Consider the following 23,150-nt stretch of genomic DNA (forward strand, 5'->3'; position numbering starts at 1 on the left):
CCAACAAAGTGGCTCATCTGTCTCCAAGGCGAAAATACACACCATGGCTGTAAGGTGAAATAGGCATGCTTGACAACTAGAGACAAAACAGACTGGCCAGAATACAAACACCCGCGCCCTCACAGGGACGGAAAGTAGTCACGCACGCGACTCCCGAGGTGAACCCACATTTACCCACACAGAGTAAAGAGGAAGTTCAGAACTGGCCACCCGGCGCGAGAGTTAACCTTGCGGGCCCGCCCCCGCCCCTCCCCCTTGCCCCGCCCCCGCCCCCGCCCGCGTCACCGCTTTCCCAGTCAACTCGCAGCCGCCCCCTCCCCTCCCCCTCCCCCTCCCCTCCCCCTCCTCCCCTCCTCCCCTCCCCCTCCCCTCCCCCTCCTCCCCTCCCCTCCCCCTCCCCTCCTCCTCCCCTCCTCCTCCCCTCCCCCTCCTCCCCTCCCCTCCCCCTCCCCTCCTCCTCCCCTCCTCCTCCCCTCCCCCTCCTCCCCTCCCCTCCCCCCCCTCCCCGGCCAGCGTCACCGCTCCCCCAGCCTCGTCGGGGCCTCCCCCTCCTCCCCTCCCCTCCTCCTCCCCTCCCCTCCCCTCCTCCTCCCCTCCCCTCCCCTCCTCCTCCCCTCCCCTCCCCTCCTCCTCCCCTCCCCGGCCAGCGTCACCGCTCTCCCAGCCGAGTGGCGGCCGCCGCTCTCCCCGACGCTGACGTGGCCGCTATGCGTGACTACCCGACCGCCGGAAGCGCAGCCCTTGTAGGGCGCAGACTCCTGAGGGCTCCGTGGGGCCGGAGGCCGCGCAACAGCGGCCCGAGGTCTCTGGCCAGGCTCTCATCTTCCAAACGACTCCCCGGTCCCGCAAAGGTGAGCCAGTTCAGAGAGAAGAGATGGATTTCCATCTCCTCCAGAGAGCTGGACCGCCCAGGGAGGCAGCCTTCCCAGACACTTTCTCCCAGAATGCTCGTCTTTGTGTTTCTCCTGAACCGTTCAATGCAGGACTGAAATGCAGATGACAGCTGGCCTTTGATAGACACACTCAAATGATCCCCATCACGCTCTGGGGCCCTCAAGTCGATCCAGAGTCTGTGAGGAGAGGCCAGTGCAGCGTGGTGGGAAGGACAGCCTAGCCTCTGCTGGGTAACTTTAAACCTCATAGTTGCTGCCAGCCTCATTTTCCTTATCCCTGAAGTATAGAAGGTTCTTGCCTTATGGAGTGGTTGTGAGCATCAAATGGGCGTTCAACTTGTTCTTGTAAAACAGCTTTGGAAACTGTGAAGTGTTGTGCAAAATTATGGTGGTCACTTTGTACCCTCAGTTCAGTTCAGTCGCTCAGTCGTGTCCAACTCTTTGCAACCCCGTGGACTGCAGCACGCCAGGCCTCCCTGTCCATCGCCAACTCCAGGAGCTTACTCAAACTCATGTCCATCGAGTCGGTGATGCCATCCAGCCATCTCATCCTGTGTCGTCCCCTTCTCCTGCCCTCAGTCTTTCCCAGCATCAGGGTCTTTTCCAATGAGTCAGCTCTTCGCATCAGGTGGCCAAAGAATTGGAGTTTCAGCTTCAACATCAGTCCTTCCAATGAACACCCGGGACTGATCTCCTTTAGGATGGACTGGTTGGATCTCCTTGCAGTCCACGGGACCCTCAAGCATCTTTTCCAACACCACAGTTCAAAAGCATCAATTCTTCTGTGCTCAGCTTTCTTTATAGTCAAACTCTCACATCCACACATGACCACTGGGAAAACCACAGCCTTGACTAGATGGCCTTTGTTGGCAAACTAATGTCTCTGCTTTTTAATATGCTGCCTGGGTTGGTCATAACTTTTCTTTCAAGGAGCAAGGCTCTTTTAATTTCATGGCTGCAGTCACCATCCGCAGTGATTTTGGAGCTCAAGAAAAGAAAGTCTGTCACTGTTTTCACTGTCTCCCCATCTATTTGCCATGAAGTGAAGAGACCGGATGCCATAATCTTAGTTTTCTGAATGTTGAGCCTCAAGCCAACTTTTTCACTCTCCTCTTTCACTTTTATCAAGAGGGTCTTTAGTTCTTTGCTTTCTGCCATAAGGGTGGTATCATCTGCATATCTGAGGTTATTGATATTTTTCCCGGCAATCTTGATTCCAGTTTGTGCTTCATCCAGCCCAGCATTTCTCATGATGTACTCTGCATATAAGTTAAATAAGCAGGATGACAATGTACCCTGGAAGAGCCTATTCAGGTGCCCCTTCTAAGGAAGGGATCAACAGAGGCCCAGATGCTGACTTGGCTTCCAGAACCTGCCTTTCTGGGGCCTCACCCAGCCACTCTGGGATGCCCTTTGACCCTATGGAAAATCTTAAGCTTTATAAACAAAATCACTTGGTGTCTGCCGTCTGTGCTGCCGTGGCAGCGATGGGCTGTTTTGGGCCCCTACTAGTAAGCAAGTGTGGTGAGCATGCTTGAGATGACCTGTCCAGTTAAACCCAGGAAGGAAACCAGAATTGCCAAAAGCCAGTGGGTGAGCAGTCATGTGAATACTTGTACAGTACTGGACTGTCTTCTGCCCCTCCTAATAAGACCTGCAAATCTAGCTCAGAACTTCAAGGGCCAGCAAGCTATTTCATACTGGACACCAACTGTCTACTGCTGCCTCCATTCCAACCCCCTTCATTAACTTCAGACTATGTTTGCTGGCAGCTCTGCGTGTATGTCCTCAGTATGCATGCCTCCTCCTTGTCCCCCGCTTGGAGATTCTTGAGGTCAGGAATCATTTCTTTCAAAGTAGACTGAAGAGCTTCCTCCTTCCACCCTTGAGGATGGGGACCAAGCTTCCTTCCTTTTGATCACTTTAAAACGGGAGGAGAAAAGGTGTTCAGATCCTGGGGTCAAGTGATTGATCTATGACTCATGTATAAATGGCACTGAAGCATGGGAGGTCAGACAAGATGAATCTCTGCAATACTCCCCTCGCCCTCTTTCTCCACGTCCTGGCTCAGTGATCCCCACAGAACCCCTTCCCTGCCAGGGAAAACTCTGCTGAGTTGCTGAGAAGTAAATTGCACAGTGTAAATTGCAGTTACCCTCCTTTTGGAGGTGGTTGTCCTCATTAAAGATCAGGCACTTGAGTATGACACCTAAGGCCATATTCCCAATGGGTGTTTGTCAGCTGAGGTCCACTGTTCCTTAGGTGCTAGCTAAGATTGGTTCAGAACTTCATTCTAAGGCCTATAGCAAATCCAGTGCCCCTCCTCAAAATATTCCAGATTCCTCTGGGAGCAAGGTTGGCTCTAGTTTTGAGCTTCTCTTTTCTTAACTCAAATTAGTTTAGGAAATGTGTTGCTGATCCATGAGTGTTTTTGCTATATGAGCTGGATTTCAGGCCCTTTCCTTACAATTCTTCCTGTTTTCTTTTGCATGGTAATTCAGCTCTTTTTAATCCCTACCCACACTTCTGTGCCTCTCTACAAATTCAGTGAGATGGGCCCAAAGCGTCTGTCTGTTCAAATTCTTAGGCAGATTCCCTCCTCCTGGAATCTGGCTAGAAGAGGGTGGTTGGTGTCTTCCTGGACTTACATGCATTTTTAAATAAGGATGCTTGGGAAAGACCCTGATGCTGGGAAAGATTGAGGGCAGAAGGAGAAGGTGAGGGGCAGAGAATGAGGTGGTTGGATGCATCATTGACTCAGCGGACATGAGTTTGAGCAAACTCAAGGAGATAGTGAAGGACAGGGAAGCCTGGCGTGCTGCAGTCCATAGGGTCACAAAGAGTCGGACATGACTGAACAACTAAATTCTTCTTTGAATTCAAAACCTGGGCGTCAGGGAGTTGTTCTCTTTCTAGGAGCTTACCCATCCCCACTAAGAACATAATTCATTCTCCCCAACTTTAGGGGCTCAACCTTCTCAAAGCCCTATTAGACATATCTCATAATATCCCTCTCTCCACTCTCCTCAGGAGCTTTCACCGTGGGACCACATCTCTAATGCTGAAAAGCAGCTGAAAATACACAGGACCACCTGACTGTCTGACTCAGTGGGACTCAACCCCTGACCTCAGGGGAGTTTCCTGAGCCATGAAGGAAGCCTTGAGCTGAGCACAGAAGGAAACATGGGAAAGGATGTTGATTATTATTTTCCCAGCTATTATCCTGACCTGATTACTCTTGTCATTATGGGCTCTCATTAAAGCTCAGTTGAGGATGACACTAAATGCTACCGAGAATAACTTCAGAGTCCTCGGATCCCATGTTCCCACATTAGGGATTCACACAGATTATGGAAGCAGCAAGGTGGGTCTCCTGGCCCACACTCTCTTATAGATACGCAGTGTGTGGCTCGAGGAGGTGACTCCCAGTCTGCCCACCAGGCTCCACTCTGTGAACCACATGGATGAAGTGCTCTGCCTCCCCGGGCTGGCAGCCACGCTCAGCTGAGAAACACCTGGGGCCCTGAAGCCAGAGCTGGCTGCCACAGTACCTCTTCTTTAGATTCTTCTCGTGTCCCCATTTCTTGGGTCTGTCTTTCTCCACACGTTAGCCCCCTCCCAGGGGGCTTTCTGGCCATCACAACTGTGATGCCAGCTTCCTGCCTACCCCAGACACCCAGCCGCAGGAGGCCCAGCCCACTAAGGTTTTGCCAAAACAACATCTGCGGCAGCGCTTCTCTTGTTTTCTGTCTGGAGATGAAGGGGGTTTGTCCTGGGCTTTGGGGAGTGAGGATAAGGAGTATGTACAACGTGTCTGTCCTCTCGGTTTGGGAAAGAGGCGATAAATGCAGCTTCAGATCTGCGGCTGACCCCAAGTGCCTGTGCTCCACTGCTGAGGTTCCAGCACTTGCAGTCACACCTTCTAGCACTGTTGGAGAAGGCCCGGAGGGTGAAGCTGTGGAGGGCACATTGTTGGGGGGAGGCGCCTCCAGGATATCAGACTTTTAACAGACAGTTTCTATCCTTTTGCTCCTATGATGCACCTAGGGAATTACAGAAGCGAAAAAACCTCTCTGGGGACATTTCCAACCAAATCCTGGTCTGACCATCTGTCCACATCTCCCCTGCTCAAGCTCCCACCCCGTCACTCTTTCACTCTCTCTCACGCGCACTCAGCCCCTACCGCAGGCCCATGCTGGTGAAGGAGAGCAGAGCTGGAGCACTCCTCTCGTGGGTCAGCAGGACACAGCAGCTGAGAAGCGACCCTCAAGGGCACCGCCATCTTTGGGGGAGCAGATCCCCTTCATACCGTCAGCCCGTGTCACAAGTCTGATGAATTGGTAACACTTTCCATCACTCCCCCCAGCAGGAGAGAGAGCCTGTGTGAGCCAGTGCGGTGAAGGATAACGTGAAGGTGTGAAAGGTGGCTTTGGGAAGCACAAAGCAGGCCCTGAGAGCCCAGCTCCAGGAACCTGGAGGCCTCAGTCTTCCAAGCCACAGAGGCCACCTGCAGTCCCCTGACTGACTCCTGGGAGCAGCTCTCCGGGCCTCGTGTCTTTGTGGCTGAAACCCTAGGCTCAGCTGTCTCCCGAAGCACAGGCAGGACTGAACCTTCACTCCTTCCCACACTGGCCACTGTGCAAGGGGCAAACACACTCACTCCCACACCTCTGTGTAAGTGCCCTCCACTAACGTGACTCCCCCCACCTCCCTCCCGAACCCTCGCGTCCAGCAAAGTCCCTGGTAACCTCAACCTCATCCAAGCGCTTTCTGCAACTCCTGACCTTACCTGAAACAGGACCATCTCAAGGGGAGCCTGTTGCTCCGTCACAGCCCACACCCCTTCAGGCCCACGTGGTGAGGCGGCATCTTCCTGCTCTGGCTTCCCTATTCCAACCATCGCTTCTCATCACTTTCTCTGAAGGTCGTTTTGTCCTACTGTACCATCGTCTTTGACCCTCCTGGTCACTCTTTCTCACTGACCCTGTGTCTTGGCCCTGTAAGGCTCCGAGTCTTTCTCTCTGTCCCAAATTTCTGCCTCCCCCTGAGGAAATGTCACCATGTGTATGCACAGCTGAATTTTTCTGCCCCTTGGGCTCTCCACCTCTCACTCCACCTGATCATATCCTGCCTTCAGCTTCCAACAGCTGCCACTCCAAAACCCACCACTGTTCCTCCAGAGCCTGGCACCAAGGGTACTCAATAAATACTCCCTAAGTAAGAGAATAAATGAATGAGGGGATGAATGAAGAATGTGTCACAAGAAGGGATGTGGAAAAATGGGAAGAGCTCTCTAGAGGTGAGAGACAGAGGTTCTAGTCCTAATCCTGCCCTAAATAGCTGTGTGACATTGGGCATCTTTTCCCCTCTCATGGCCTCCTTTTATTCATCTGAAAAATTAAAAATTTTGTGTAGATGATTTCTGAAAACCCTGCTTCTGACTGTTAGCAATACCAGGCTGTGGTTTACTTATTTATGATATTTATGTCAAAAATAAGTATATATACTTATCTACAATGTTTAAGCATTACACTAAGCACTTTCTATATATTATTATTCATCTACCCAATAACTCTGGGAAGAACTTATTGTCCTCATTATACAGATGAGAACAATTGAGGATAAGAGAAATTAAAGATTTGCCTTGTCATAGATAGTAGGTGGCAGATTCAGGAATAGAATCCAAACAAAAACTTGTTTTTGTTGTGGTCAACAAAAATAAGCGTGTCTGAACGTGTCTCAAGTATCAAGATGAAAGAGGCCTCCTGTTTAAAGAGACTGCTATTTGCTCTTCTAAACTAGGCTTCTGAGGGAGCTTTCCCTGGCAGTCCACTGAAGGGGGCACAGGTTCGATCCCTGGTCAGGGAAGATAATATTCTGTATGCCGTGTGATGCCGCCAAAACAACAGCAATAATAAATAATATAAATAAAGAAAGGATAAACAAGGTGTCTCTGAGGTGGCCGGGGGCTGCCTTCAGAATGCTGTCTGGGGGTACAGACCGCCTTTTGCATAGGCCGATCCCCACCAGCTCAGCCAACGGTTACGAGCCCGGTGCTGCAGCAGAGGAGGCGCTGACGCAGATCGCGGTGTCTGGGCAGATGCGCCAGGTGTCTTGGTGCCCCAAGAGTGCCTCTGAGACAGGCTGTGTCGCGTGAGGTTCATGGACCGTTGCATCAGAATGGCCTGGGTTCTATGACAAAGAGGCCTGCGTCCCATCTCAAACCACAGAATCAGAACCTCAAGCAAGAAAGAGGCTGCTTAATCTGAATTTTTACCAAACTCTCTAGGGATCTGAGTTACTATACTAAGAAGTCCTAGGGTGCAGAGATTTGAATGCCAGATAAGGGATACTTGATTAATGCTATAGGCAATGGGAAGCCTTTGAAGTCTTTTGAAAGCTGAAAAGTGACATGTTTAGGATATTGTTCAAAGAAAATTATTCTGGCAAGTCTTCAGTGTGGACTGAAGTGAAGAGAGACTGGAGGGCAGAATAACCAGTCAGTCAGTCACTCAATCGTGTCCGACTCTTTGCAGCCCTATGAACTCCAGCACACCAGGCCTCCCTGTCCATCGCCAACTCCCAGAGTTTACCCAAACTCATGTCCATCGAGTTGGTGATGCCATCCAGACATCTCATCCTCTGTCGTCCCCTTCTCCTCCTGTCCTCAATCTTTCCCAGCATCAGGGTCTTTTCCAAGGAGTCAGTTCTTTTCATCAGGTGCCAAAGTGTCGGAGTTTCAGTTTCAACATCAGTCCTTCCAATGAACACCCGGGACTGATCTCCTTTAGGATGGAGGTTGGATCTCCTTGCAGTCCAAAGGACTCTCAAGAGTCTTTTCCAACACCACAGATCAAAAGCATCAATTCTTCTGTGCTCAGCTTTCTTTATAGTCCAACTCTCACATCCATACATGACTATTGGGAAAACCATAGCCTTGACTAGATGGACCTTTGTTGGCAGAGTAATGTCTCTGCTTTTGAATATGCTGTCTGGGTTGGTCATAACTTTCCTTCCAAGGAGTAAGCATCTTTTAATTTCATGGCTACAATCACCATCTGCAGTGATTTTGGAGCCGCCCAAAATAAAGTCAGCCACTGTTTCTACTAACTGAGTTTTTCCAAGAAAATGCACTGGTCATAGCAAACGCCCTCTTCCAACAACACAAGAGAAGACTCTACACATGGACATCACCAGATGGTCAACACCGAAATCAGATTGATTATACTCTTTGCAGCCAAAGATGGAGAAGCTCTATACAGTCAACAAAAACAAGACCAGGAGCTGACTGTGGCTCAGATCATGAATTCCTTATTACCAAATTCAGACTTAAATTGAAGAAAGTAGGGAAAACCGCTAGACCATTCAGGTATGACCTAAATCAAATCCCTTCTGATTATACAGTGGAAGCGAGAAATAGATTTAAGGGGCTATATCTGATAGATAGAGTGCCTGGTGAACTATGGAATGAGGTTCATGACATTGTACAGGAGACAGGGATCAAGACCATCCCCATGGAAAAGAAATGCAAAAAAGCAAAATGGCTGTCTGGGGAGGCCTTACAAATAGCTGTGAAAAGAAGAGAGGTGAAAAGCAAAGGAGAAAAGGAAAGATATAAGCATCTGAATGCAGAGTTCCAAAGAATAGCAAGAAGAGATAAGAAAGCCTTCTTCAACGATCAATGCAAAGAAATAGAGGAAAACAACAGAATGGGAAAGACTAGAGAGCTCTTCAAGAAAATTAGAGATACCAAGGAAACATTTCATGCTAAGATGGGCTCGATAAAGGACAGAAATGGTATGGACCTAACAGAAGCAGAAGATATTAAGAAGAGGTGGCAAGAATACACGGAAGAACTGTACAAAAAAGATCTTCACGAACCAGATAATCATGATGGTGTGATCACTAATCTAGAGCCAGACATCTTGGAATGTGAAGTCAAGTGGGCCTTAGAAAGCATCAGTACGAACAAAGCTAGTGGAGGTGATGGAATTCCAATTTAGCTGTTTCAAATCCTGAAAGATGATGCTGTCAAAGTGCTGCACTCAATATGCCAGCAAATTTGGAAAACTCAGCAGTGGCCACAGGACTGGAAAAGGTCAGTTTTCATTCCAATTCCAAAGAAAGGCAATGCCAAAGAATGCTCAAACTACCACACAGTTGCACTCATCTCACATGCTAGTAAAGTAATACTCAAAATTCTCCAAGGCAGTCTGCAGCAATACGTGAACCATGAACTCCCTGATGTTCAAGCTGGTTTTAGAAAAGGCAGAGGAACCAGAGATCAAATTGCCAGCATCCACTGGATCATGGAAAAAGCAAGAGAGTTCCAGAAAAACATCTATTTCTGCTTTATTGACTATGCCAAAGCCTTTGACTGTGTGGATCACAATAAACTGTGGAAATTTCTGAAAGAGATGGGAACACCAGACCACCTAACCTGCCTCTTGAGAAATCTGTATGCAGGTCAGGAAGCAACAGTTAGAACTGGACATGGACCAACAGACTGGTTCCAAATAGGAAAAGGAGTACGTCAAAGCTGTATATTGTCACCCTGCTTATTTAACTTCTATGCAGAGTACATCATGAGAAATGCTGGACTGGAAGAAACACAAGCTGGAATCAAGATTGCCGGGAGAAATATCAATAACCTCAGATATGCAGATGACACCACCCTTATGGCTGAAAGTGAAGAGGAACTCAAAAGCCTCTTGATGAAAGTGAAAGAGGAGAGTGAAAAAGTTGGCTTAAAGCTCAACATTCAGAAAACGAAGATCATGGTATCCGGTTCCATCACTTCATGGGAAATAGATGGGGAAACAGTAGAAACAGTGTCAGACTTTATCTTTCGGGGCTCCAAAATCACTGCAGGTGGTGATTGCAGCCATGAAATTAAAAGATGCTTACTCCTTGGAAGGAAAGTTATGACCAACCTAGATAGCATATTGAAAAGCAGAGACATTACTTTGCCGACTAAGGTCCGTCTAGTCAAGGCTATGGTTTTTCCTGTGGTCATGTATGGATGTGAGAGGTGGACTGTGAAGAAGGCTGAGCGCCGAAGAATTGATGCTTTTGAACTGTGGTGTTGGAGAAGACTCTTGAGAGTCCCTTGGACTGCAAGGAGATCCAACCAGTCCATTCTGAAGGAGATCAACCCTGGGATTTCTTTGGAAGAAATGATGCTAAATTTGATGCTCCAGTACTTTGACCACCTCATGCGAAGAGTTGACTCACTGGAAAAGACTCTGATGCTGGGAGGGATTGGGGGCAGGAGAAGGGAACGGCCAAGGATGAGACGGCTGGATGGCATCACGGACTCGATGGACGTGAGTCTGAGTGAACTCAGGGAGATGGTGATGAACAGGGCGGCTTGGTGTGCTGCGATCCATGGGGTTGCAAAGAGTCGGACACGACTGAGCGACTGAACTGAACTGAACTGCCCTGTTTCTACTGTTTCCCCATCTATTTGCCATGAAGTGATGAGACCAGATGCCATGATCTTAGTTTTCTGAATGGTGAACTTTAAGCCACCTTTTTCACTCTCCTCTTTCACTTTCATCAAGAGGCTCTTTAGTTCTTTTCCACTTTCTGCCATAAGGTAACCAGTAGGCTATGGCAATAGTCTAGATGGAACAGAAGTCCTGGGGAGGGAGAATTTTGCCCATGGTAAGAGGCAAAAGCAGCAATGATGTTGCAAATGTAGTTGTGTTGTTGTGTTGGTCAGTGGCTAAGTCGTGTCCAACTCTTTGTGACCCCATGGACTGCAGCACACCAGTCCTTTCCTGTCTTTCACTGTCTCCTAGAGTTTGCTCAAATTCATGTCCATTCAGTCAGTGATGCTATCTAACCATCTCATCCTCTGCCACCTTCTTCTCCTTTTACCTTCAATCTTTTCCAGCATCAGGGTATTTTCCAATGAGTCAGCTCTTTGCGTCAGGTGGCCAAAGTATTGGAGCTTCAGCTTCAGCATCAGTCCTTCCAGTGAATATTCAGGGTTGATTTTCTTTAGGATTGACTTGTTTGATCTTCTTGCTGTCCAAAGGACTCTCAAGAGTCTTCTCCAGCACCACATCAGTTATTCGATGTTCAACCTTCTTTATGGTCCAACTCTAGGCCTTGGCAACTGATCAGGAGGGGTAGGGTTAAAGATGTCTGCCAAACTCAGCCTGGTGTCTAGACAAAGAACGGTAATGCTATTTTGAGAGAGAATGAAATCAGAAGTTGAGCATAAAGGAAAAAAGTATCTTGACTGGTTCAGTCTGACACGACTGAGTGACTGAACTGAACTGAACTGAGCAAGTCAAGATAATTTTTTCCCTTATGCTCAACTTCTGATTTCATTCTGTCAAAACGGCATTACCGTTCTTGTTACAGGCTTGTTACGAGCTGAGATTAAAACACCAGAAAAAATATTTCAAAATGTCCAGTTCTCAACTGAAATAAAAAGCAGTTGGCAGCTCAGCAGGAAAGGTAGGGTTAGAGATGATAGTTTGACATTTGCTCTGTGTAGGGAGATGCTAATTGAAACACTTCCAGAATCAAGGTAGATAATGCAAATGAAGATTAAGTATATAAAAATAACAATAAATCCCAGCCTTTTCCCTTTGGCTCACCACTGGAAATCCTGGTGTCACCATGGGCCACTGCCCTGCCCCGTATTATAGATATTGTACGAACAAGACGTACTCAAAGTCTTCCTCCTGCCGAGGTATCCCTGATTGTAAGATCCACATCTTTGACCTGTAGCGGGAGAAGGCAAAAGTGGATGAGTTCCCACTCTGTGGCCACATGGTGTCAGATGAGTATGAGCAGCTCTCCTCTGAAGCTGGAGGCTGCCTGCATTTGTGCCAACAAGTACATGGTGAAAAGCTGCTGCAAAGGTGGCTTCCACATCCGAGTGTGGCTCCAACCCTTCCCTGTCACCTGCGTCAACAAGACGTTGTCCTGTGTTGGAGCTGATAGGCTCCAGACAGGTATGTGTGGTGGCTTTGGAAAGCCCCAGGGCACAGTGGCCAGGGTCCACTTTGGTCAAGTCATAATGTCCATCCGCACCAAGTTGCAGAACAAGGAGCATGTGATTGAACTCTGCAAGGCCAGGTTCAAGTTCCCTGGCTGCCAGAAGATCCACTTCTCCAAGAAGTGGGGCTTTATTAAGCTGAATATGGATAAATTTGAAGACAGTGTAGCAGAAAAGCAGCTCATCCTGGATGGCTACAGGCTCAAACACATCCCCAGTTGTGGCCTCTGGGCAAATGGCGAGCCCTGTACTCATGAGATCCTTGGTGTTATCCCCTCCTTACTCATGCCCACCAATAAATCCTACTTTCCTATCAAGTAATAATAATAATAATAAACCCCAGCATCCAGCCATGGTTAGTGATAATCACGACTTGGTCTCAGCAGGGATGCTATAAAGAGTGGGTGGGGACTGGACAAATTGAAGGACGCATTCCCTGTCTTAGGTACCAGTCATCAGTAAATAAGAATGTGGAATCAGTGTAAACAGATACGTTAAATTTTAAAGAGAAATTATAATTCTAGTATAATTTGATACAACACTGCTACTGTTGCTGCTGCTGAGTTGCTTCAGTCGTGTCCGACTCTGTGCGACCCCAAGATGGCAGCCCACCAGGCTCCCCCGTCCCTGGGATTCTCCAGGCAAGAACACTGGAGTGGGTTGCCATTTCCTTCTCCAGTGCATGAACGTGAAAAGTGAAAGTGAAGTCACTCAGTCATGTCCTACTCTTTGCGACCCCATGGACTGCAGCCCACCAGGCTCCCCCGTCCACGGGATTTTCCAGGCAAGAGTGCTGGAGTGGGCGCCACTGCCTTCTCCAGTTGCAACACTACCTACTAGTTAAAAATTGAGAGCTAATATTTTAAATGCTTAAGCGCTATATAGACCAAACAATGTATATTGTGATTGAGTCTGCTTCACAAGCTTCCAACATATGACTTCTGAGCTATATGGACAGTAATTGGTAAAGAGAGGAAATCCAGAGACTGTGTACTACGGAGAACCATGACCCTCCCCAGCTCCCAAGTTTGCCTGTAGGTAAGCCCGGTAAAGCTTAGGCAGGCCTGTTATTTTGGCCACCAGGTGTCCGATGGGCTCCCAGGTTGGGTGGCAAGCTGCATCTGCCATGGCTGTTCCTATTCATCACTTGGAAACTGTGGGAAACTGCTGAGGGTGATCCATTGCAGGTTAGAGGCTGCATGCTGCCAGCAGCTGCATCATAGCACCCTCTGTGGCTAGCTTCAGCCTTCACTCTGAAGATTTTGTGTACCTCAGAGCATCTGAGTCCTGAAGCAGATATCTTGTTTAGCAGATCCTACTTGCTCACTTTCCTACAAAGAAGTTCTCTCGCCAAATTTAGGTCTTTTTTGTGCAATGGCATCTTCCTTCAGAGCCACTGGGAAATGGGTTACTCTTTAGCTTTCCGACTCTTCTCCAACCCTCAACAGTTTCTCAGAAATGATCCTTACAGACTTGAAAATGGTCGTGACCAGGGGATTAGAGAGTCCTTTTCATATTTATATTTTACCAAGACTTCCTTCAGTCCAGATGGGTAGTTTCCCACTTAACCCTAATCATCTTTGCATTACATGTTTCTGTCCCTGTTTTCAGTTCACTTTGGGATGAGGAAAGGGAATTAAAGACGGACACTTAAAAATAGCTAACATCCCCAATTTCTTAGTCTTCTTTAACAAGTTCTAGGAACAATGTTATCTTCTTTTTGTCTTTGATTCCTGTTCCTGATTCTAAAGAGTAACTCTCAGACTGATGGTCTAGAGCTGATCTTAAAGGGTACAACTTTGTGAGACGGTGAGAGGGAACTCAAAAACATGTCCTGAACATTATCCAATAATGTTTGCAAAGAATTATGAATATGTTTAGCAATATTTCCCCTTTCATTAGAAGAAAAGGCATTCATCCTCCCTGGGTGACGTTTCTTATCAGCTATGGGCAGCAGTGCAGGGTTATCACCGATGAGGCCTGAAGAGACGAAAGATCAAATTAACATCTATACCAGCCACACTCAGACACACCTGCCAAAATATACACTCCACCAAAATACAAACACTTTACAAAATGATGCCCTTCAATATATACTGATGCTGCTGCTAAGTCACTTCAGTAGTGTCTGACTCTGTGCGACCCCATAGACGGCAGCCCACCAGGCTCCCCCGTCCCTGGGATTCTCCAGGCAAGAACACTGCACTGGGTTGCCATTTCCTTCTCCAATGCATGAAAGTGAAAAGTGAAAGGGAAGTCGCTCAGTCGTGTCCGACCCTTAGCATGGACTGCAGCCTACCAGGCTCTTCCATCCATGGGATTTTCCAGGCAAGAGTACTGGAGTGGGGTGCCATTGCCTTCTCCATCAATATATACTATGCACATGCTAATATCTGCAAATATATATATATACAGGCCCTTCTATCCACAAATATCATACACATTTAAATATGTACATTCATATACTGCCTCCCTACCCACACTGATACACACACACATACACATGCACACTCACACACTGACTTACTGAAACTATGCACTGCACAGTGTTAGAATGAGCTGATATAATCTTCCTAGAAGATCACAGCCCAGCCTCAGCCTGCAGATCAACTTTACTTAAACTCAGGTTTCAACACGTAGTGGAAACTGGGACGTAGTCTTGACAACCGAGCTAAGGCCCTGCAGGGTCAGCAGGCTGCTGGGAGAGATGGTCACGTACAATGATCTGATTGTGCTGCATTGGGGAGTGGAAAGCAGAGCATGCCTGATGACCCCACAGACAAAGCTAGGGCTGAGAACTGAGGAGAGGAACCCAGTTCTGGGTGGGGATTTGATCTGAGGAGGGTTGTTAGGGAAGCTGTGGGTCACTCTAGAGCGGCCACACAGGTAAGCTGTGCAAGTGGGTGAGATGGGAATCCAGGGAAACAGTGGGTTGGGGTCACATGCACAGAAAAACTTCTGGTCCAGTTGAGGCATACACTGGCATCACCCCCACCTCCACACTACCTGCCCAACATGGCAGTAGGTAGAGTCATAGTTCAGCAGAGTGTGAGGCCATTTAATGTTCAAAATTCAACTCAAGGCATTTGGAGAGAGGGGAAGAGAAGAGTTAGGAGGAAGAGGAACAGGAAGAAGAGAAGAGAGAGGGAGGGACCCACGGTTCTTATCCAGATGCTAGAACTATACCTTGGCTATGCCAAGAAATGGGAGGCAGCAGGTGACAGAAGTGAAATCTGGACTTAAGAGCTTCTCAGGACCCTGGTCCTAGCAGTTTAAGGGAAGTTTCAGAGAATTCCAAAAGTAATTTGGATTCTTATAATGTATTTGCCTTTTTAAAAGAAACTGAGAATCCAAATCCTGTAAAGTGACTTGGAAGCTTTGCATGTTGAATGCATTAAACTCCCTCTGCCTAGGCTTGTGTGTGGAAAGAAGAGAGGATGAGAAAGTACACGAAGTGCTTTCTGGCTCTTACTATCAATGCCCTCTACGAAGCTCAGTAATTAACCACCAGTAATGAGACTAAGACACTCCCTGGGTAATGGGGGAATCTGTGGGGTAAGACCTTGCTCCTATTTCAAAATGAAGAATATTCCCCTCCAATTCATTGCCTCATCATCTAGAATAACAGCTCTGTGGGATGAGGTGGGCCTAGGCGCTGCTGTAGTAGAACAGGGGCTTCATGGTCTAATGAAAAGGGCATGATATTTGAAGTCAACAGATCTGCTAGTCCTGGCACTGCCGAGAACTAGCTGTGTGACCTGGTGAGTGACAGGAAAACCTACAATAAGGACAGAATTCTGTTTCCTAAGGCAAAAAACAGGTGATCTGTCACAAAACCTTCCCCCCATCAATTATGGACTAGAGCAAGGCCCAGAACAGCAGGCCCCAGTCAACAGCAGAGCCAGGAAGATGTTATTTTCAGATTTTGGTGCGAAATCACTCTGCACACGTTTATACCTTGGCCTGTTTCCCTGGTCTTGCTGACAGCTGATCTTTTTGTTTGATGTTCTCTGGGTTATCTTGTTTCCAGTTCCAGCCCTATCTCTGAACACACATTGTTTCCCCCCTCAATGAGCAGAGGTAAGAGTCTAATCCAGCCTGATCCAGCTTTGGGGAGGAGTTAGTGAAGAGCTCATCTAAGAGATTTGTTCAATGCCAAAACACTAGAATTCCAGGTCATTTTAATGGGTTATATGAAGCAATGGAGCAGAATATTTGAAACCTGAACTGTCCTGGAAATATAGAACATATGAGCATAGTAACCTGTTTTCCAGTAGTCTGCAAACAAGATGTGAGCCTCTAAAAAGATCACTAATCTTATCAAACAACAGATTATAAATGCCAAATGAATGGTATGGATAATGTTAATTCTGTAGTGAGAGAATGATCAGCACCAGTTTTCAAAGTGGAGGACCCAGCTTAAGCTGTGCCTTCAAGAGTGTGAGGGCTTGGGAACGATGGCAAGGAGGCAGCGAGGCATCCAAGAGATGATGGCGTGAGTGCAGCAAGGCCAGGCACATTCATAGCACATGGGATGGGGACCACATTACACGGCAGGGATAGGGATCGTGGGCAAACGCTGAGGGCCCTGGGATGCAGAACTGCGCTGATGCTTAGAGAACAGTGAGGAGAGTCACCCGGGAGCACAAAGTGGCAGAAACCTAAAAAGGTAGACGCAGCCAAATGATGAAAATTCCTATTACACAAAGGGGTCCATACTTAATGCAGTAGACAAATGGAGGACATCTCAGAATGATCTGAGCAAAGGAAGAGCACGTGAGTGAAGAACTTTAGGAAAGTAAATCTACTAACAGTGAGAAGTGTGGTTTGGGGACTGCATTTGATAGCGTCTACTGCAGTCATCTAGACATGAAGTAACAGGCCTTGAGACTGGGTCTAATGAAAAGCAGCAAGCCAAAAGTGAGTATGAGTTTTTTCAGTAGAGTGACTGGGGAACCGGTGGTATTTAAGAGAAACGGAGGTCAGGAAGGAGGCTGGCCTTGGAGAAATCAGTGGAGTTTAGACTGACGTTGATGTAGAGGCTGGACATCCAAGAGGAGAGACAGAGCAGATAGGAGGAGTGGGATGAAAGGACATGTGAACAGGCTTGCGGAAAGGAAAGCCAGTGGTAAAAACAAAGTAAATATCAAAGTGGACAACATGAATCAGATCTCTGTGAGGAAAAAAAGTGGAGAGAAAAGGAAGGGGAATGAGTGGACATAATGAGGAAAGGGGAACAGGAAGGGATCCGTGGGAGACACAGCAAGGGAGGAAGGAGGCAGAGGAACCTGGGGTCAGGGAAGAAAAGAGGAGACTGCCCCCAAAGTGAAGGAGAATAAGGATTTACAGAGGCCATCGGGTTTGACTCGATGTTAATATCTATGTACGGGGCACCTACGTATTCTGAACCCTGGGATGTTGGTTAGGCGTTATCTTCATTCAGCAGACCTCAAGGAGAGCCTGTGATGGCGCCAGGTTCTGAGGATGGAAGAGCAAGACCCGCCAGTCTTGCTGCCGCCAACACTGCCGCCACCGCCGCCCAGCAGCACTAGGTGAGAGTAGGCCACGGTTCTAGGCAAGAGGACAGGCATTTCTGGAGAGGAAGAGCGGAACTTGGGGATCTTGGCACTATCGCAGAAGTAAACAGAAGGCTAGTCTCCGTTTCCGGAGAGTCAACAAGCCACTCTGGTGGGAAAGTGGTAAAACGGGCGAGTGGCTTTGACAGGGTGTGGCTGAAGATGTAGGAGTCAGAAAAGGGGACCGCCTGGGGGAGGTGGCGTCAAGGAAGGCTTCTCGTCGGAGGTGTTCCTTAAGCTGTGTGGAAGGATGGGAGGAGAGGGGAGGTCAGACCACGCCCAGCCTGACGCGCTGCTTTCCTTCCCAGAGACCCGGGCCGCTCCCGGTCTCCCTTTCCCCTGCTCCCCCGGCCGGCACGCGGAGCTCGAGTTCCCAGCACTGACGTCACGGGCGATGACCTCAGGGCGGCGGGGGCGGCGGGGGCGGCGGAGGCGGGGGCGGCGGGGGCGAGCGCGCGTGGGCAGGGCTGGTACAGGCCCCGCCCCCTTCGCGCCGCTGGCCAATGGCCTCCGCCGCCAGCGCCCCCGCCTCTCGCCGGGGCCTGAAAAGCGCAGCTCGTGTTACTAGCACTGACGTCAGCGGGCGATGACCTCAGGGCGAAGGGGGGCGGGGGCGAGCGCGCGGGGCGGGGCGGGCGCCAGGCCCCGCCCCCCGGGCCGGCCGCTACCCCGCCTCTCGCCGTGGCCTGAAAAGCGCGTCTCCGGGCGAGTCCGGGCAGAGCCGAGGGGCGGCGGAGCGAGAGAAGGCTAGCTGGGCACCCCGTCCAGTCGGAGACCGCCCAGGCCCGCGACAGGAGCCAGACGCGCAGGGCCGAGAGGAGAGCAGACATGCTCCCGGAGATAGCCGCCGCCGTGGGCTTCCTCTCCAGCCTTCTGAGGACTCGGGGCTGCGTGAACGAGCAGCGACTGCAGGTGTTCCGCGGGGCTCTCCAGGCGGCGCTGACGGGTGAGCACGGGGCGGAGGGCCCGGCGCCCTCGGGCTCAGTCCCCACCGAGGGCGGGCTCCCCGCCGAGCGGCCCCGGCCCGTTCGCTCCCTCGGGTCGTGGTCCTCGGCCCTGCGCTCGGGGCCGGGTGCGCCGTGGTTCCGGCTGGCTGCTGCCCTCTGAGCTGTCGTGGGCGCAGAGTCCCGACTGCGACCCCGGGTCGCCGCTGGGTGCCGCGGAAGCGGGGTGCCTGTGGGTCTGCGTGCGGGCTCTTCTCCGTCACTGGACCCAAGACTCTTCAGGCGACAGCCCGACCAGCCGAGGGTCCTTATGGAACGAGAAGGCGCAGTGGAACCTTCCAAACAACTCGGGCTCCCAGCCGAGGCGCTTCCGGCCGCGCGGGGCGAGCCGTGCCTGGGGCAGTGGCTGGCACTTCAAGTTAGAATCCGGGCCCCCTTTCTATCCTCCGGCCTCTCTTAGCCATCTGCCACCATTTCTGGTACCGAGAGAGGCTTGTATGCAGTAACTGCGCTCCGCGGGGCTGTGTTGGGCTTGGGGGTGGTGCGGCGTTAGATGAGGAGGTGGGCAAGAGATAAGCAGCTGCTGGCTGGGGAGAGACCTGTCTCCTAGCTGTTGGCTGGCGGGCTTGGGCAGCGATAGCCGTCTTTAAACGTGCCCACACAGTCCCGCTTCTTTCTGAGGGACAACATATGTTTCATTAAAACATCCCAGTTCTGCCTTCCTTAGCCACTGTGACAGGCCTTTGACTTTTCAAGGCAGAGGAAACCACCGAAGCACTGGGTGGGAGACATGATGACTTGCTGTGGGCCCCACAGTGAGGACAGCCTTTTGGCCTTGAAATTTTGACTCAGAGGTTCCCAGAGGCCCTGCCTGGACATGTCAGCCCCAGGCACATCCTCCTCCTTAAACCGGGAATGTGCCAAAGGCAATATACTGGCCACAAAGGATTGCCCCAGAGCTCTGGCACACCCTCTGGATACACATACACCCATGTCTTAGAAGGAGGGGTCTTTCCAGATTCCATAATTTTTTTTTTTTTTTGCTACAATGTCAGGAGGGTCATAAAACTCATGAGAAACCATGTTGCTTACTTAAAATAACTAGGCCCTTTCCTCTCCTCCTGTCATCACGCTCACCCGAACCTACCAGTGCAGGGGACAGAGACTTGGGTTCTGTCTCTGGGTTGGGAAGATCCCAGGGAGAAGGGAATGGCAACCCACTCCAGTATTCTTGCCTGGAGAATCCCATGGCCAGAGGAGCCTGGCGGGCTACAGTCCATGGGGTCGCATGAACACAACTGAAGCAACTTAGCACACATCCCATCACCCCCCCGCCCCTTGTGGTCGCATCCATGGCCCAGCTGCACTAACCAGTGCATCTCTGCCTTGTCCTGTCTCCACAGAGCACTACAAACACCATTGGTTTCCTGAAAAACCATCCAAGGGCTCTGGCTACCGCTGCATCCGCATCAACCACAAGATGGACCCCATCATCAGTAAAGTGGCTAGCCAGATTGGACTCAGCCAGCCTCAGCTGCACCGATTGCTGCCCAGTGAGCTGACCTTGTGGGTGGACCCCTATGAGGTGTCCTACCGCATTGGGGAGGATGGCTCCATCTGCGTCCTGTACCAGGAGGCCCCAGTGGCCACATCCTATGGACTTCTCACCTGCAAGAACCAAATGATACTGGGCAGGAGCAGTCCTTCAAAGAACTACATCATGGCAGTCTCCAGTTAGATCACTTGCCAGCCCCAGCTGGCACTCTTCTGTACTCAACTCTGCTGTCAGAGCAGGCCACTGCATATCTCAACCTGGGGAACTGTATTTTAAATGAAGAGCTATTTATATATATATATATATATATATATATATTTTTTTTTTAAGAAAAGAGGAGGAAAAAACCAAAAGATTTTTTAAAGAAAAAAATCCTTAAAGGATGCTGCTTCGAAGTGGCCTCCGCAGGTGCCTTTGGGGAGAATTGTGTGCTTGAGTCTGGGAGCCAGTGTCTGCCTGTGGGAGGGAGGAATGGTGTTCTGGCCCAGGTGAGAGAAGTTTGGCTAACACCCCAGGAAGGTGTGGGAGGGAGCAAACAAGATTAGCAACTGTGAACAAGAGAGGTCAGGATCTGTCCTGGGAGAGAAAAGAGGCTGAGTTCAAACTTCTCACTCTCCCAACCAGGACACCTGCACCCCTGGCCCCTCTCTTACTCAAGGGCATTCAAGCCTGGACTTAAGTCATACTATATTGCCTAATCTTCTCTTTTATTTTTATTTTTTTATGAGCTCCTAAGCACAGAATGAAAAGGCCTTTCCTAATTCCTTCTGTCCGGAGTAGCTTTTCTTGAAATCGTGACTTGTTTCTAATTCTATTCTCAGAGACCTGTAGATGTTGCTTCCCACCAAGAAGATAAAGCTTTTTGTTCTGGAGGTCAGGGGAGTGAGGCAGGGGTTGGAGGTTACTGGAGTCGGGACAGAAGGGCATCATGTACCGACCCTTGCCTTGCTGTAATGCTGCTCCGTGTGGCAATTAACTTGAGGGTGACTTGGAATTTTAGAATCCAAAGAGTATCCACTGGGATGTTTTTTTGGCCAAAACTCTTCTTTTTGTAACCAGATGGAAGTCCTAATGATGCTACCATCATCTGTTCGAGAGGTAGCTCAAAAGCTACAGGGAACTTCCGGTCCTTGATTATTGCCTTCTTTTTAAAAGCACACACTCCTCTCCAACTGCCCCCCCTCAACCTACCAACCCTACCCCACACCCCTCCCCTTCTGGTCGGGTCATGGAACTCCCCTATTTTCTAGGACAGGAGTTCTCAGTCACTGTGCAATATGGCCTCCTGGGTCCCAGGAAGAGCTGGAGGAGAACTGGCTGTCACAACCTCCTGGCGCCCTGGTGGGCTTAGGAAACTCTCTCTCTTTCAGTCCTCAGGACTATGAATTTATGCTTAGCCTTGCAGGTATTTCTTGGCTGAAGGAGAGAATGACCCAAGTTACTGCTTGGTACTCTTATAGAGCTGACTCTAACAGCCAGACCTTGGGCATTGTTTTTTCCTCATTGGTGCCCAGAGCACCCGTGGGAGAGGTTGCCGTCTCTCCCTACAATCCAAGCTTGTCTACAGACTTGTGCAATAGTTACTGTGCTGGGTCTGAGGAAAATGGAAAATTTCACAGGGAAGAAGTCCCATTGCTTCAGTTTCTCAGTGACATTGGTGAGGGGTCTTCAAGGCCGTGAGTTTCCCAGACCCAAGTCCCCTTGCGAAGGCCACAGCTGGGTGTCTGGTGAACCTGGCTGCTGTCCGGCTGTTGCCCGTAGTGAGGGACTTTTCTCTCCACTGCCGGTCCCCTTTCCTGGATTTCTTAACTACTCAATTCTGACTCAGAGGTGCTATTTACCAAACACTCTCCCTACCCATTCCTGCCAGTTCTGCCTCTTGAACTTTCCAAATCCCAAGCTTCCTTCCCAGGCCCTCTTTCCAGTCCTTATTGCTTTAATGTTGACTTCAGGCCGGTAGACCCAAGTGCTCATTTTCTGGCATATGGGTTGAAACAAAGCTGTGAATCCCTGCAGATTGTTGTTACATCTTGTCTGCAAACAGTTTCCTGCCTTTTTATAAGCAGCCTCGTGGTTTCATACTTAATCTTTTCTCTCTTCTTTTTGACATTCACTTTAAAAACGATAAACACCCAGAGCTGGACTGTTGAGCAGGCCTGTCTCTCCTTTTAAGTAAAAATAAATACATTTGTAAGCTATTCTGACAGAAAAGACAAAGGTTACTAATTGTATGATAGTGTTGTTATATGGAAGAATGTACAGCTTTATGTATGGACACATGTATACTTTTTTGGGTTACTTTAATAATAAAAATGTAGCAGTTGAAGTCCTGTGGTGTGGAGAAGATAAAATTCCCACATGGCTAATTTGCATTTCCCTCAGATCCAAATCCTTTGTGTCTCACGGTGTTTCTCTTTAGCTGGATTCAGAAGTCCTGTGGCATAGGTGGGAGGGACATTTCCAAGCATTTCCTCTTTCTTGGGAAACAGCTTCTTCCTTCCTTCCTTTAATGCATATTCTGACTTCCATGTGAAAATGCTGGATGGGCCCATGATCTAGTCTGAACTTTCCTAGGTTACCCAGGGCTCATTTTACGTATCCTGTTCTTGCTCAGCCATATTCATGAGTTCATTCAGCAAGCATTTATTGTATGTGCTAGGTACTAAAAATATTAAAAATGATTACAACACGGTCCGTTCACAGACTAGGGTGGTGAACAGAGGACGCTGAACCCCTTTCCAGATTGGGGCAGAATTTTTGAAATTCTTGTCCTATTCCCTTGTGATCTTTTGGGGCTCCCACATGACACTAACTGTTCTTACTATGAGAGCAGTTGAGCCTCAGGATACAGGCATTGGCGCTGAACATGTGACAGAAGGTTAATGTTACCAGTTAACTAAAATGTGGCTACTTCTGACATCAAACACCAAGAGCAAATGTTTGTTACCCATTTATGATTCTCTGACTGGATGGATAGGATCTGTGTAAGGATATACGAGCAGCCTTCCTTGTCCCTGACTTTTGGGTTCTACCCATGAGGTTTTGACACAGGCTTCTCCACTCCCACTTCACTTGCTGGCTCTGCAGTTCACACTGAGGTCACAAGTGAATTTTTGACCTAGGGTATCTTTTTGTTGGCCACAAGTGGGCTATGCATGCGTGCTT

At 49.2% G+C, this 23,150-nt stretch overlaps 1 protein-coding gene, 1 long non-coding RNA gene and 1 pseudogene across 2 annotated transcripts; all 3 read left to right on the forward strand.

Annotated features, from left to right (window-relative positions):
• The first annotated feature begins 700 nt into the window (after positions 1 to 700).
• Positions 701 to 4,173, forward strand: LOC138416303 (uncharacterized). Its single transcript, XR_011247608.1, has 2 exons — positions 701 to 851; positions 3,924 to 4,173. It is a non-coding gene; the product is annotated as an uncharacterized lncRNA (long non-coding RNA).
• A 7,355-nt stretch (positions 4,174 to 11,528) lies between these two features.
• Positions 11,529 to 12,167, forward strand: LOC138416304 (large ribosomal subunit protein uL16-like; annotated as a pseudogene).
• Positions 12,168 to 18,184: 6,017 nt separating this feature from the next.
• BTG2 (BTG anti-proliferation factor 2) lies at positions 18,185 to 22,311 on the forward strand. Its single transcript, XM_069544465.1, has 2 exons — positions 18,185 to 18,432; positions 19,834 to 22,311. The coding sequence occupies exons 1-2, from the start codon at positions 18,315 to 18,317 to the stop codon at positions 20,166 to 20,168; spliced, it is 453 nt and encodes a 150-aa protein (XP_069400566.1). The 5' UTR covers positions 18,185 to 18,314; the 3' UTR covers positions 20,169 to 22,311.
• Positions 22,312 to 23,150: the final 839 nt, after the last annotated feature.

The sequence above is a fragment of the Ovis canadensis genome, chromosome 12, assembly GCF_042477335.2.
Source record: "Ovis canadensis isolate MfBH-ARS-UI-01 breed Bighorn chromosome 12, ARS-UI_OviCan_v2, whole genome shotgun sequence".
NCBI classification, from domain to species: domain Eukaryota; kingdom Metazoa; phylum Chordata; class Mammalia; order Artiodactyla; family Bovidae; genus Ovis; species Ovis canadensis.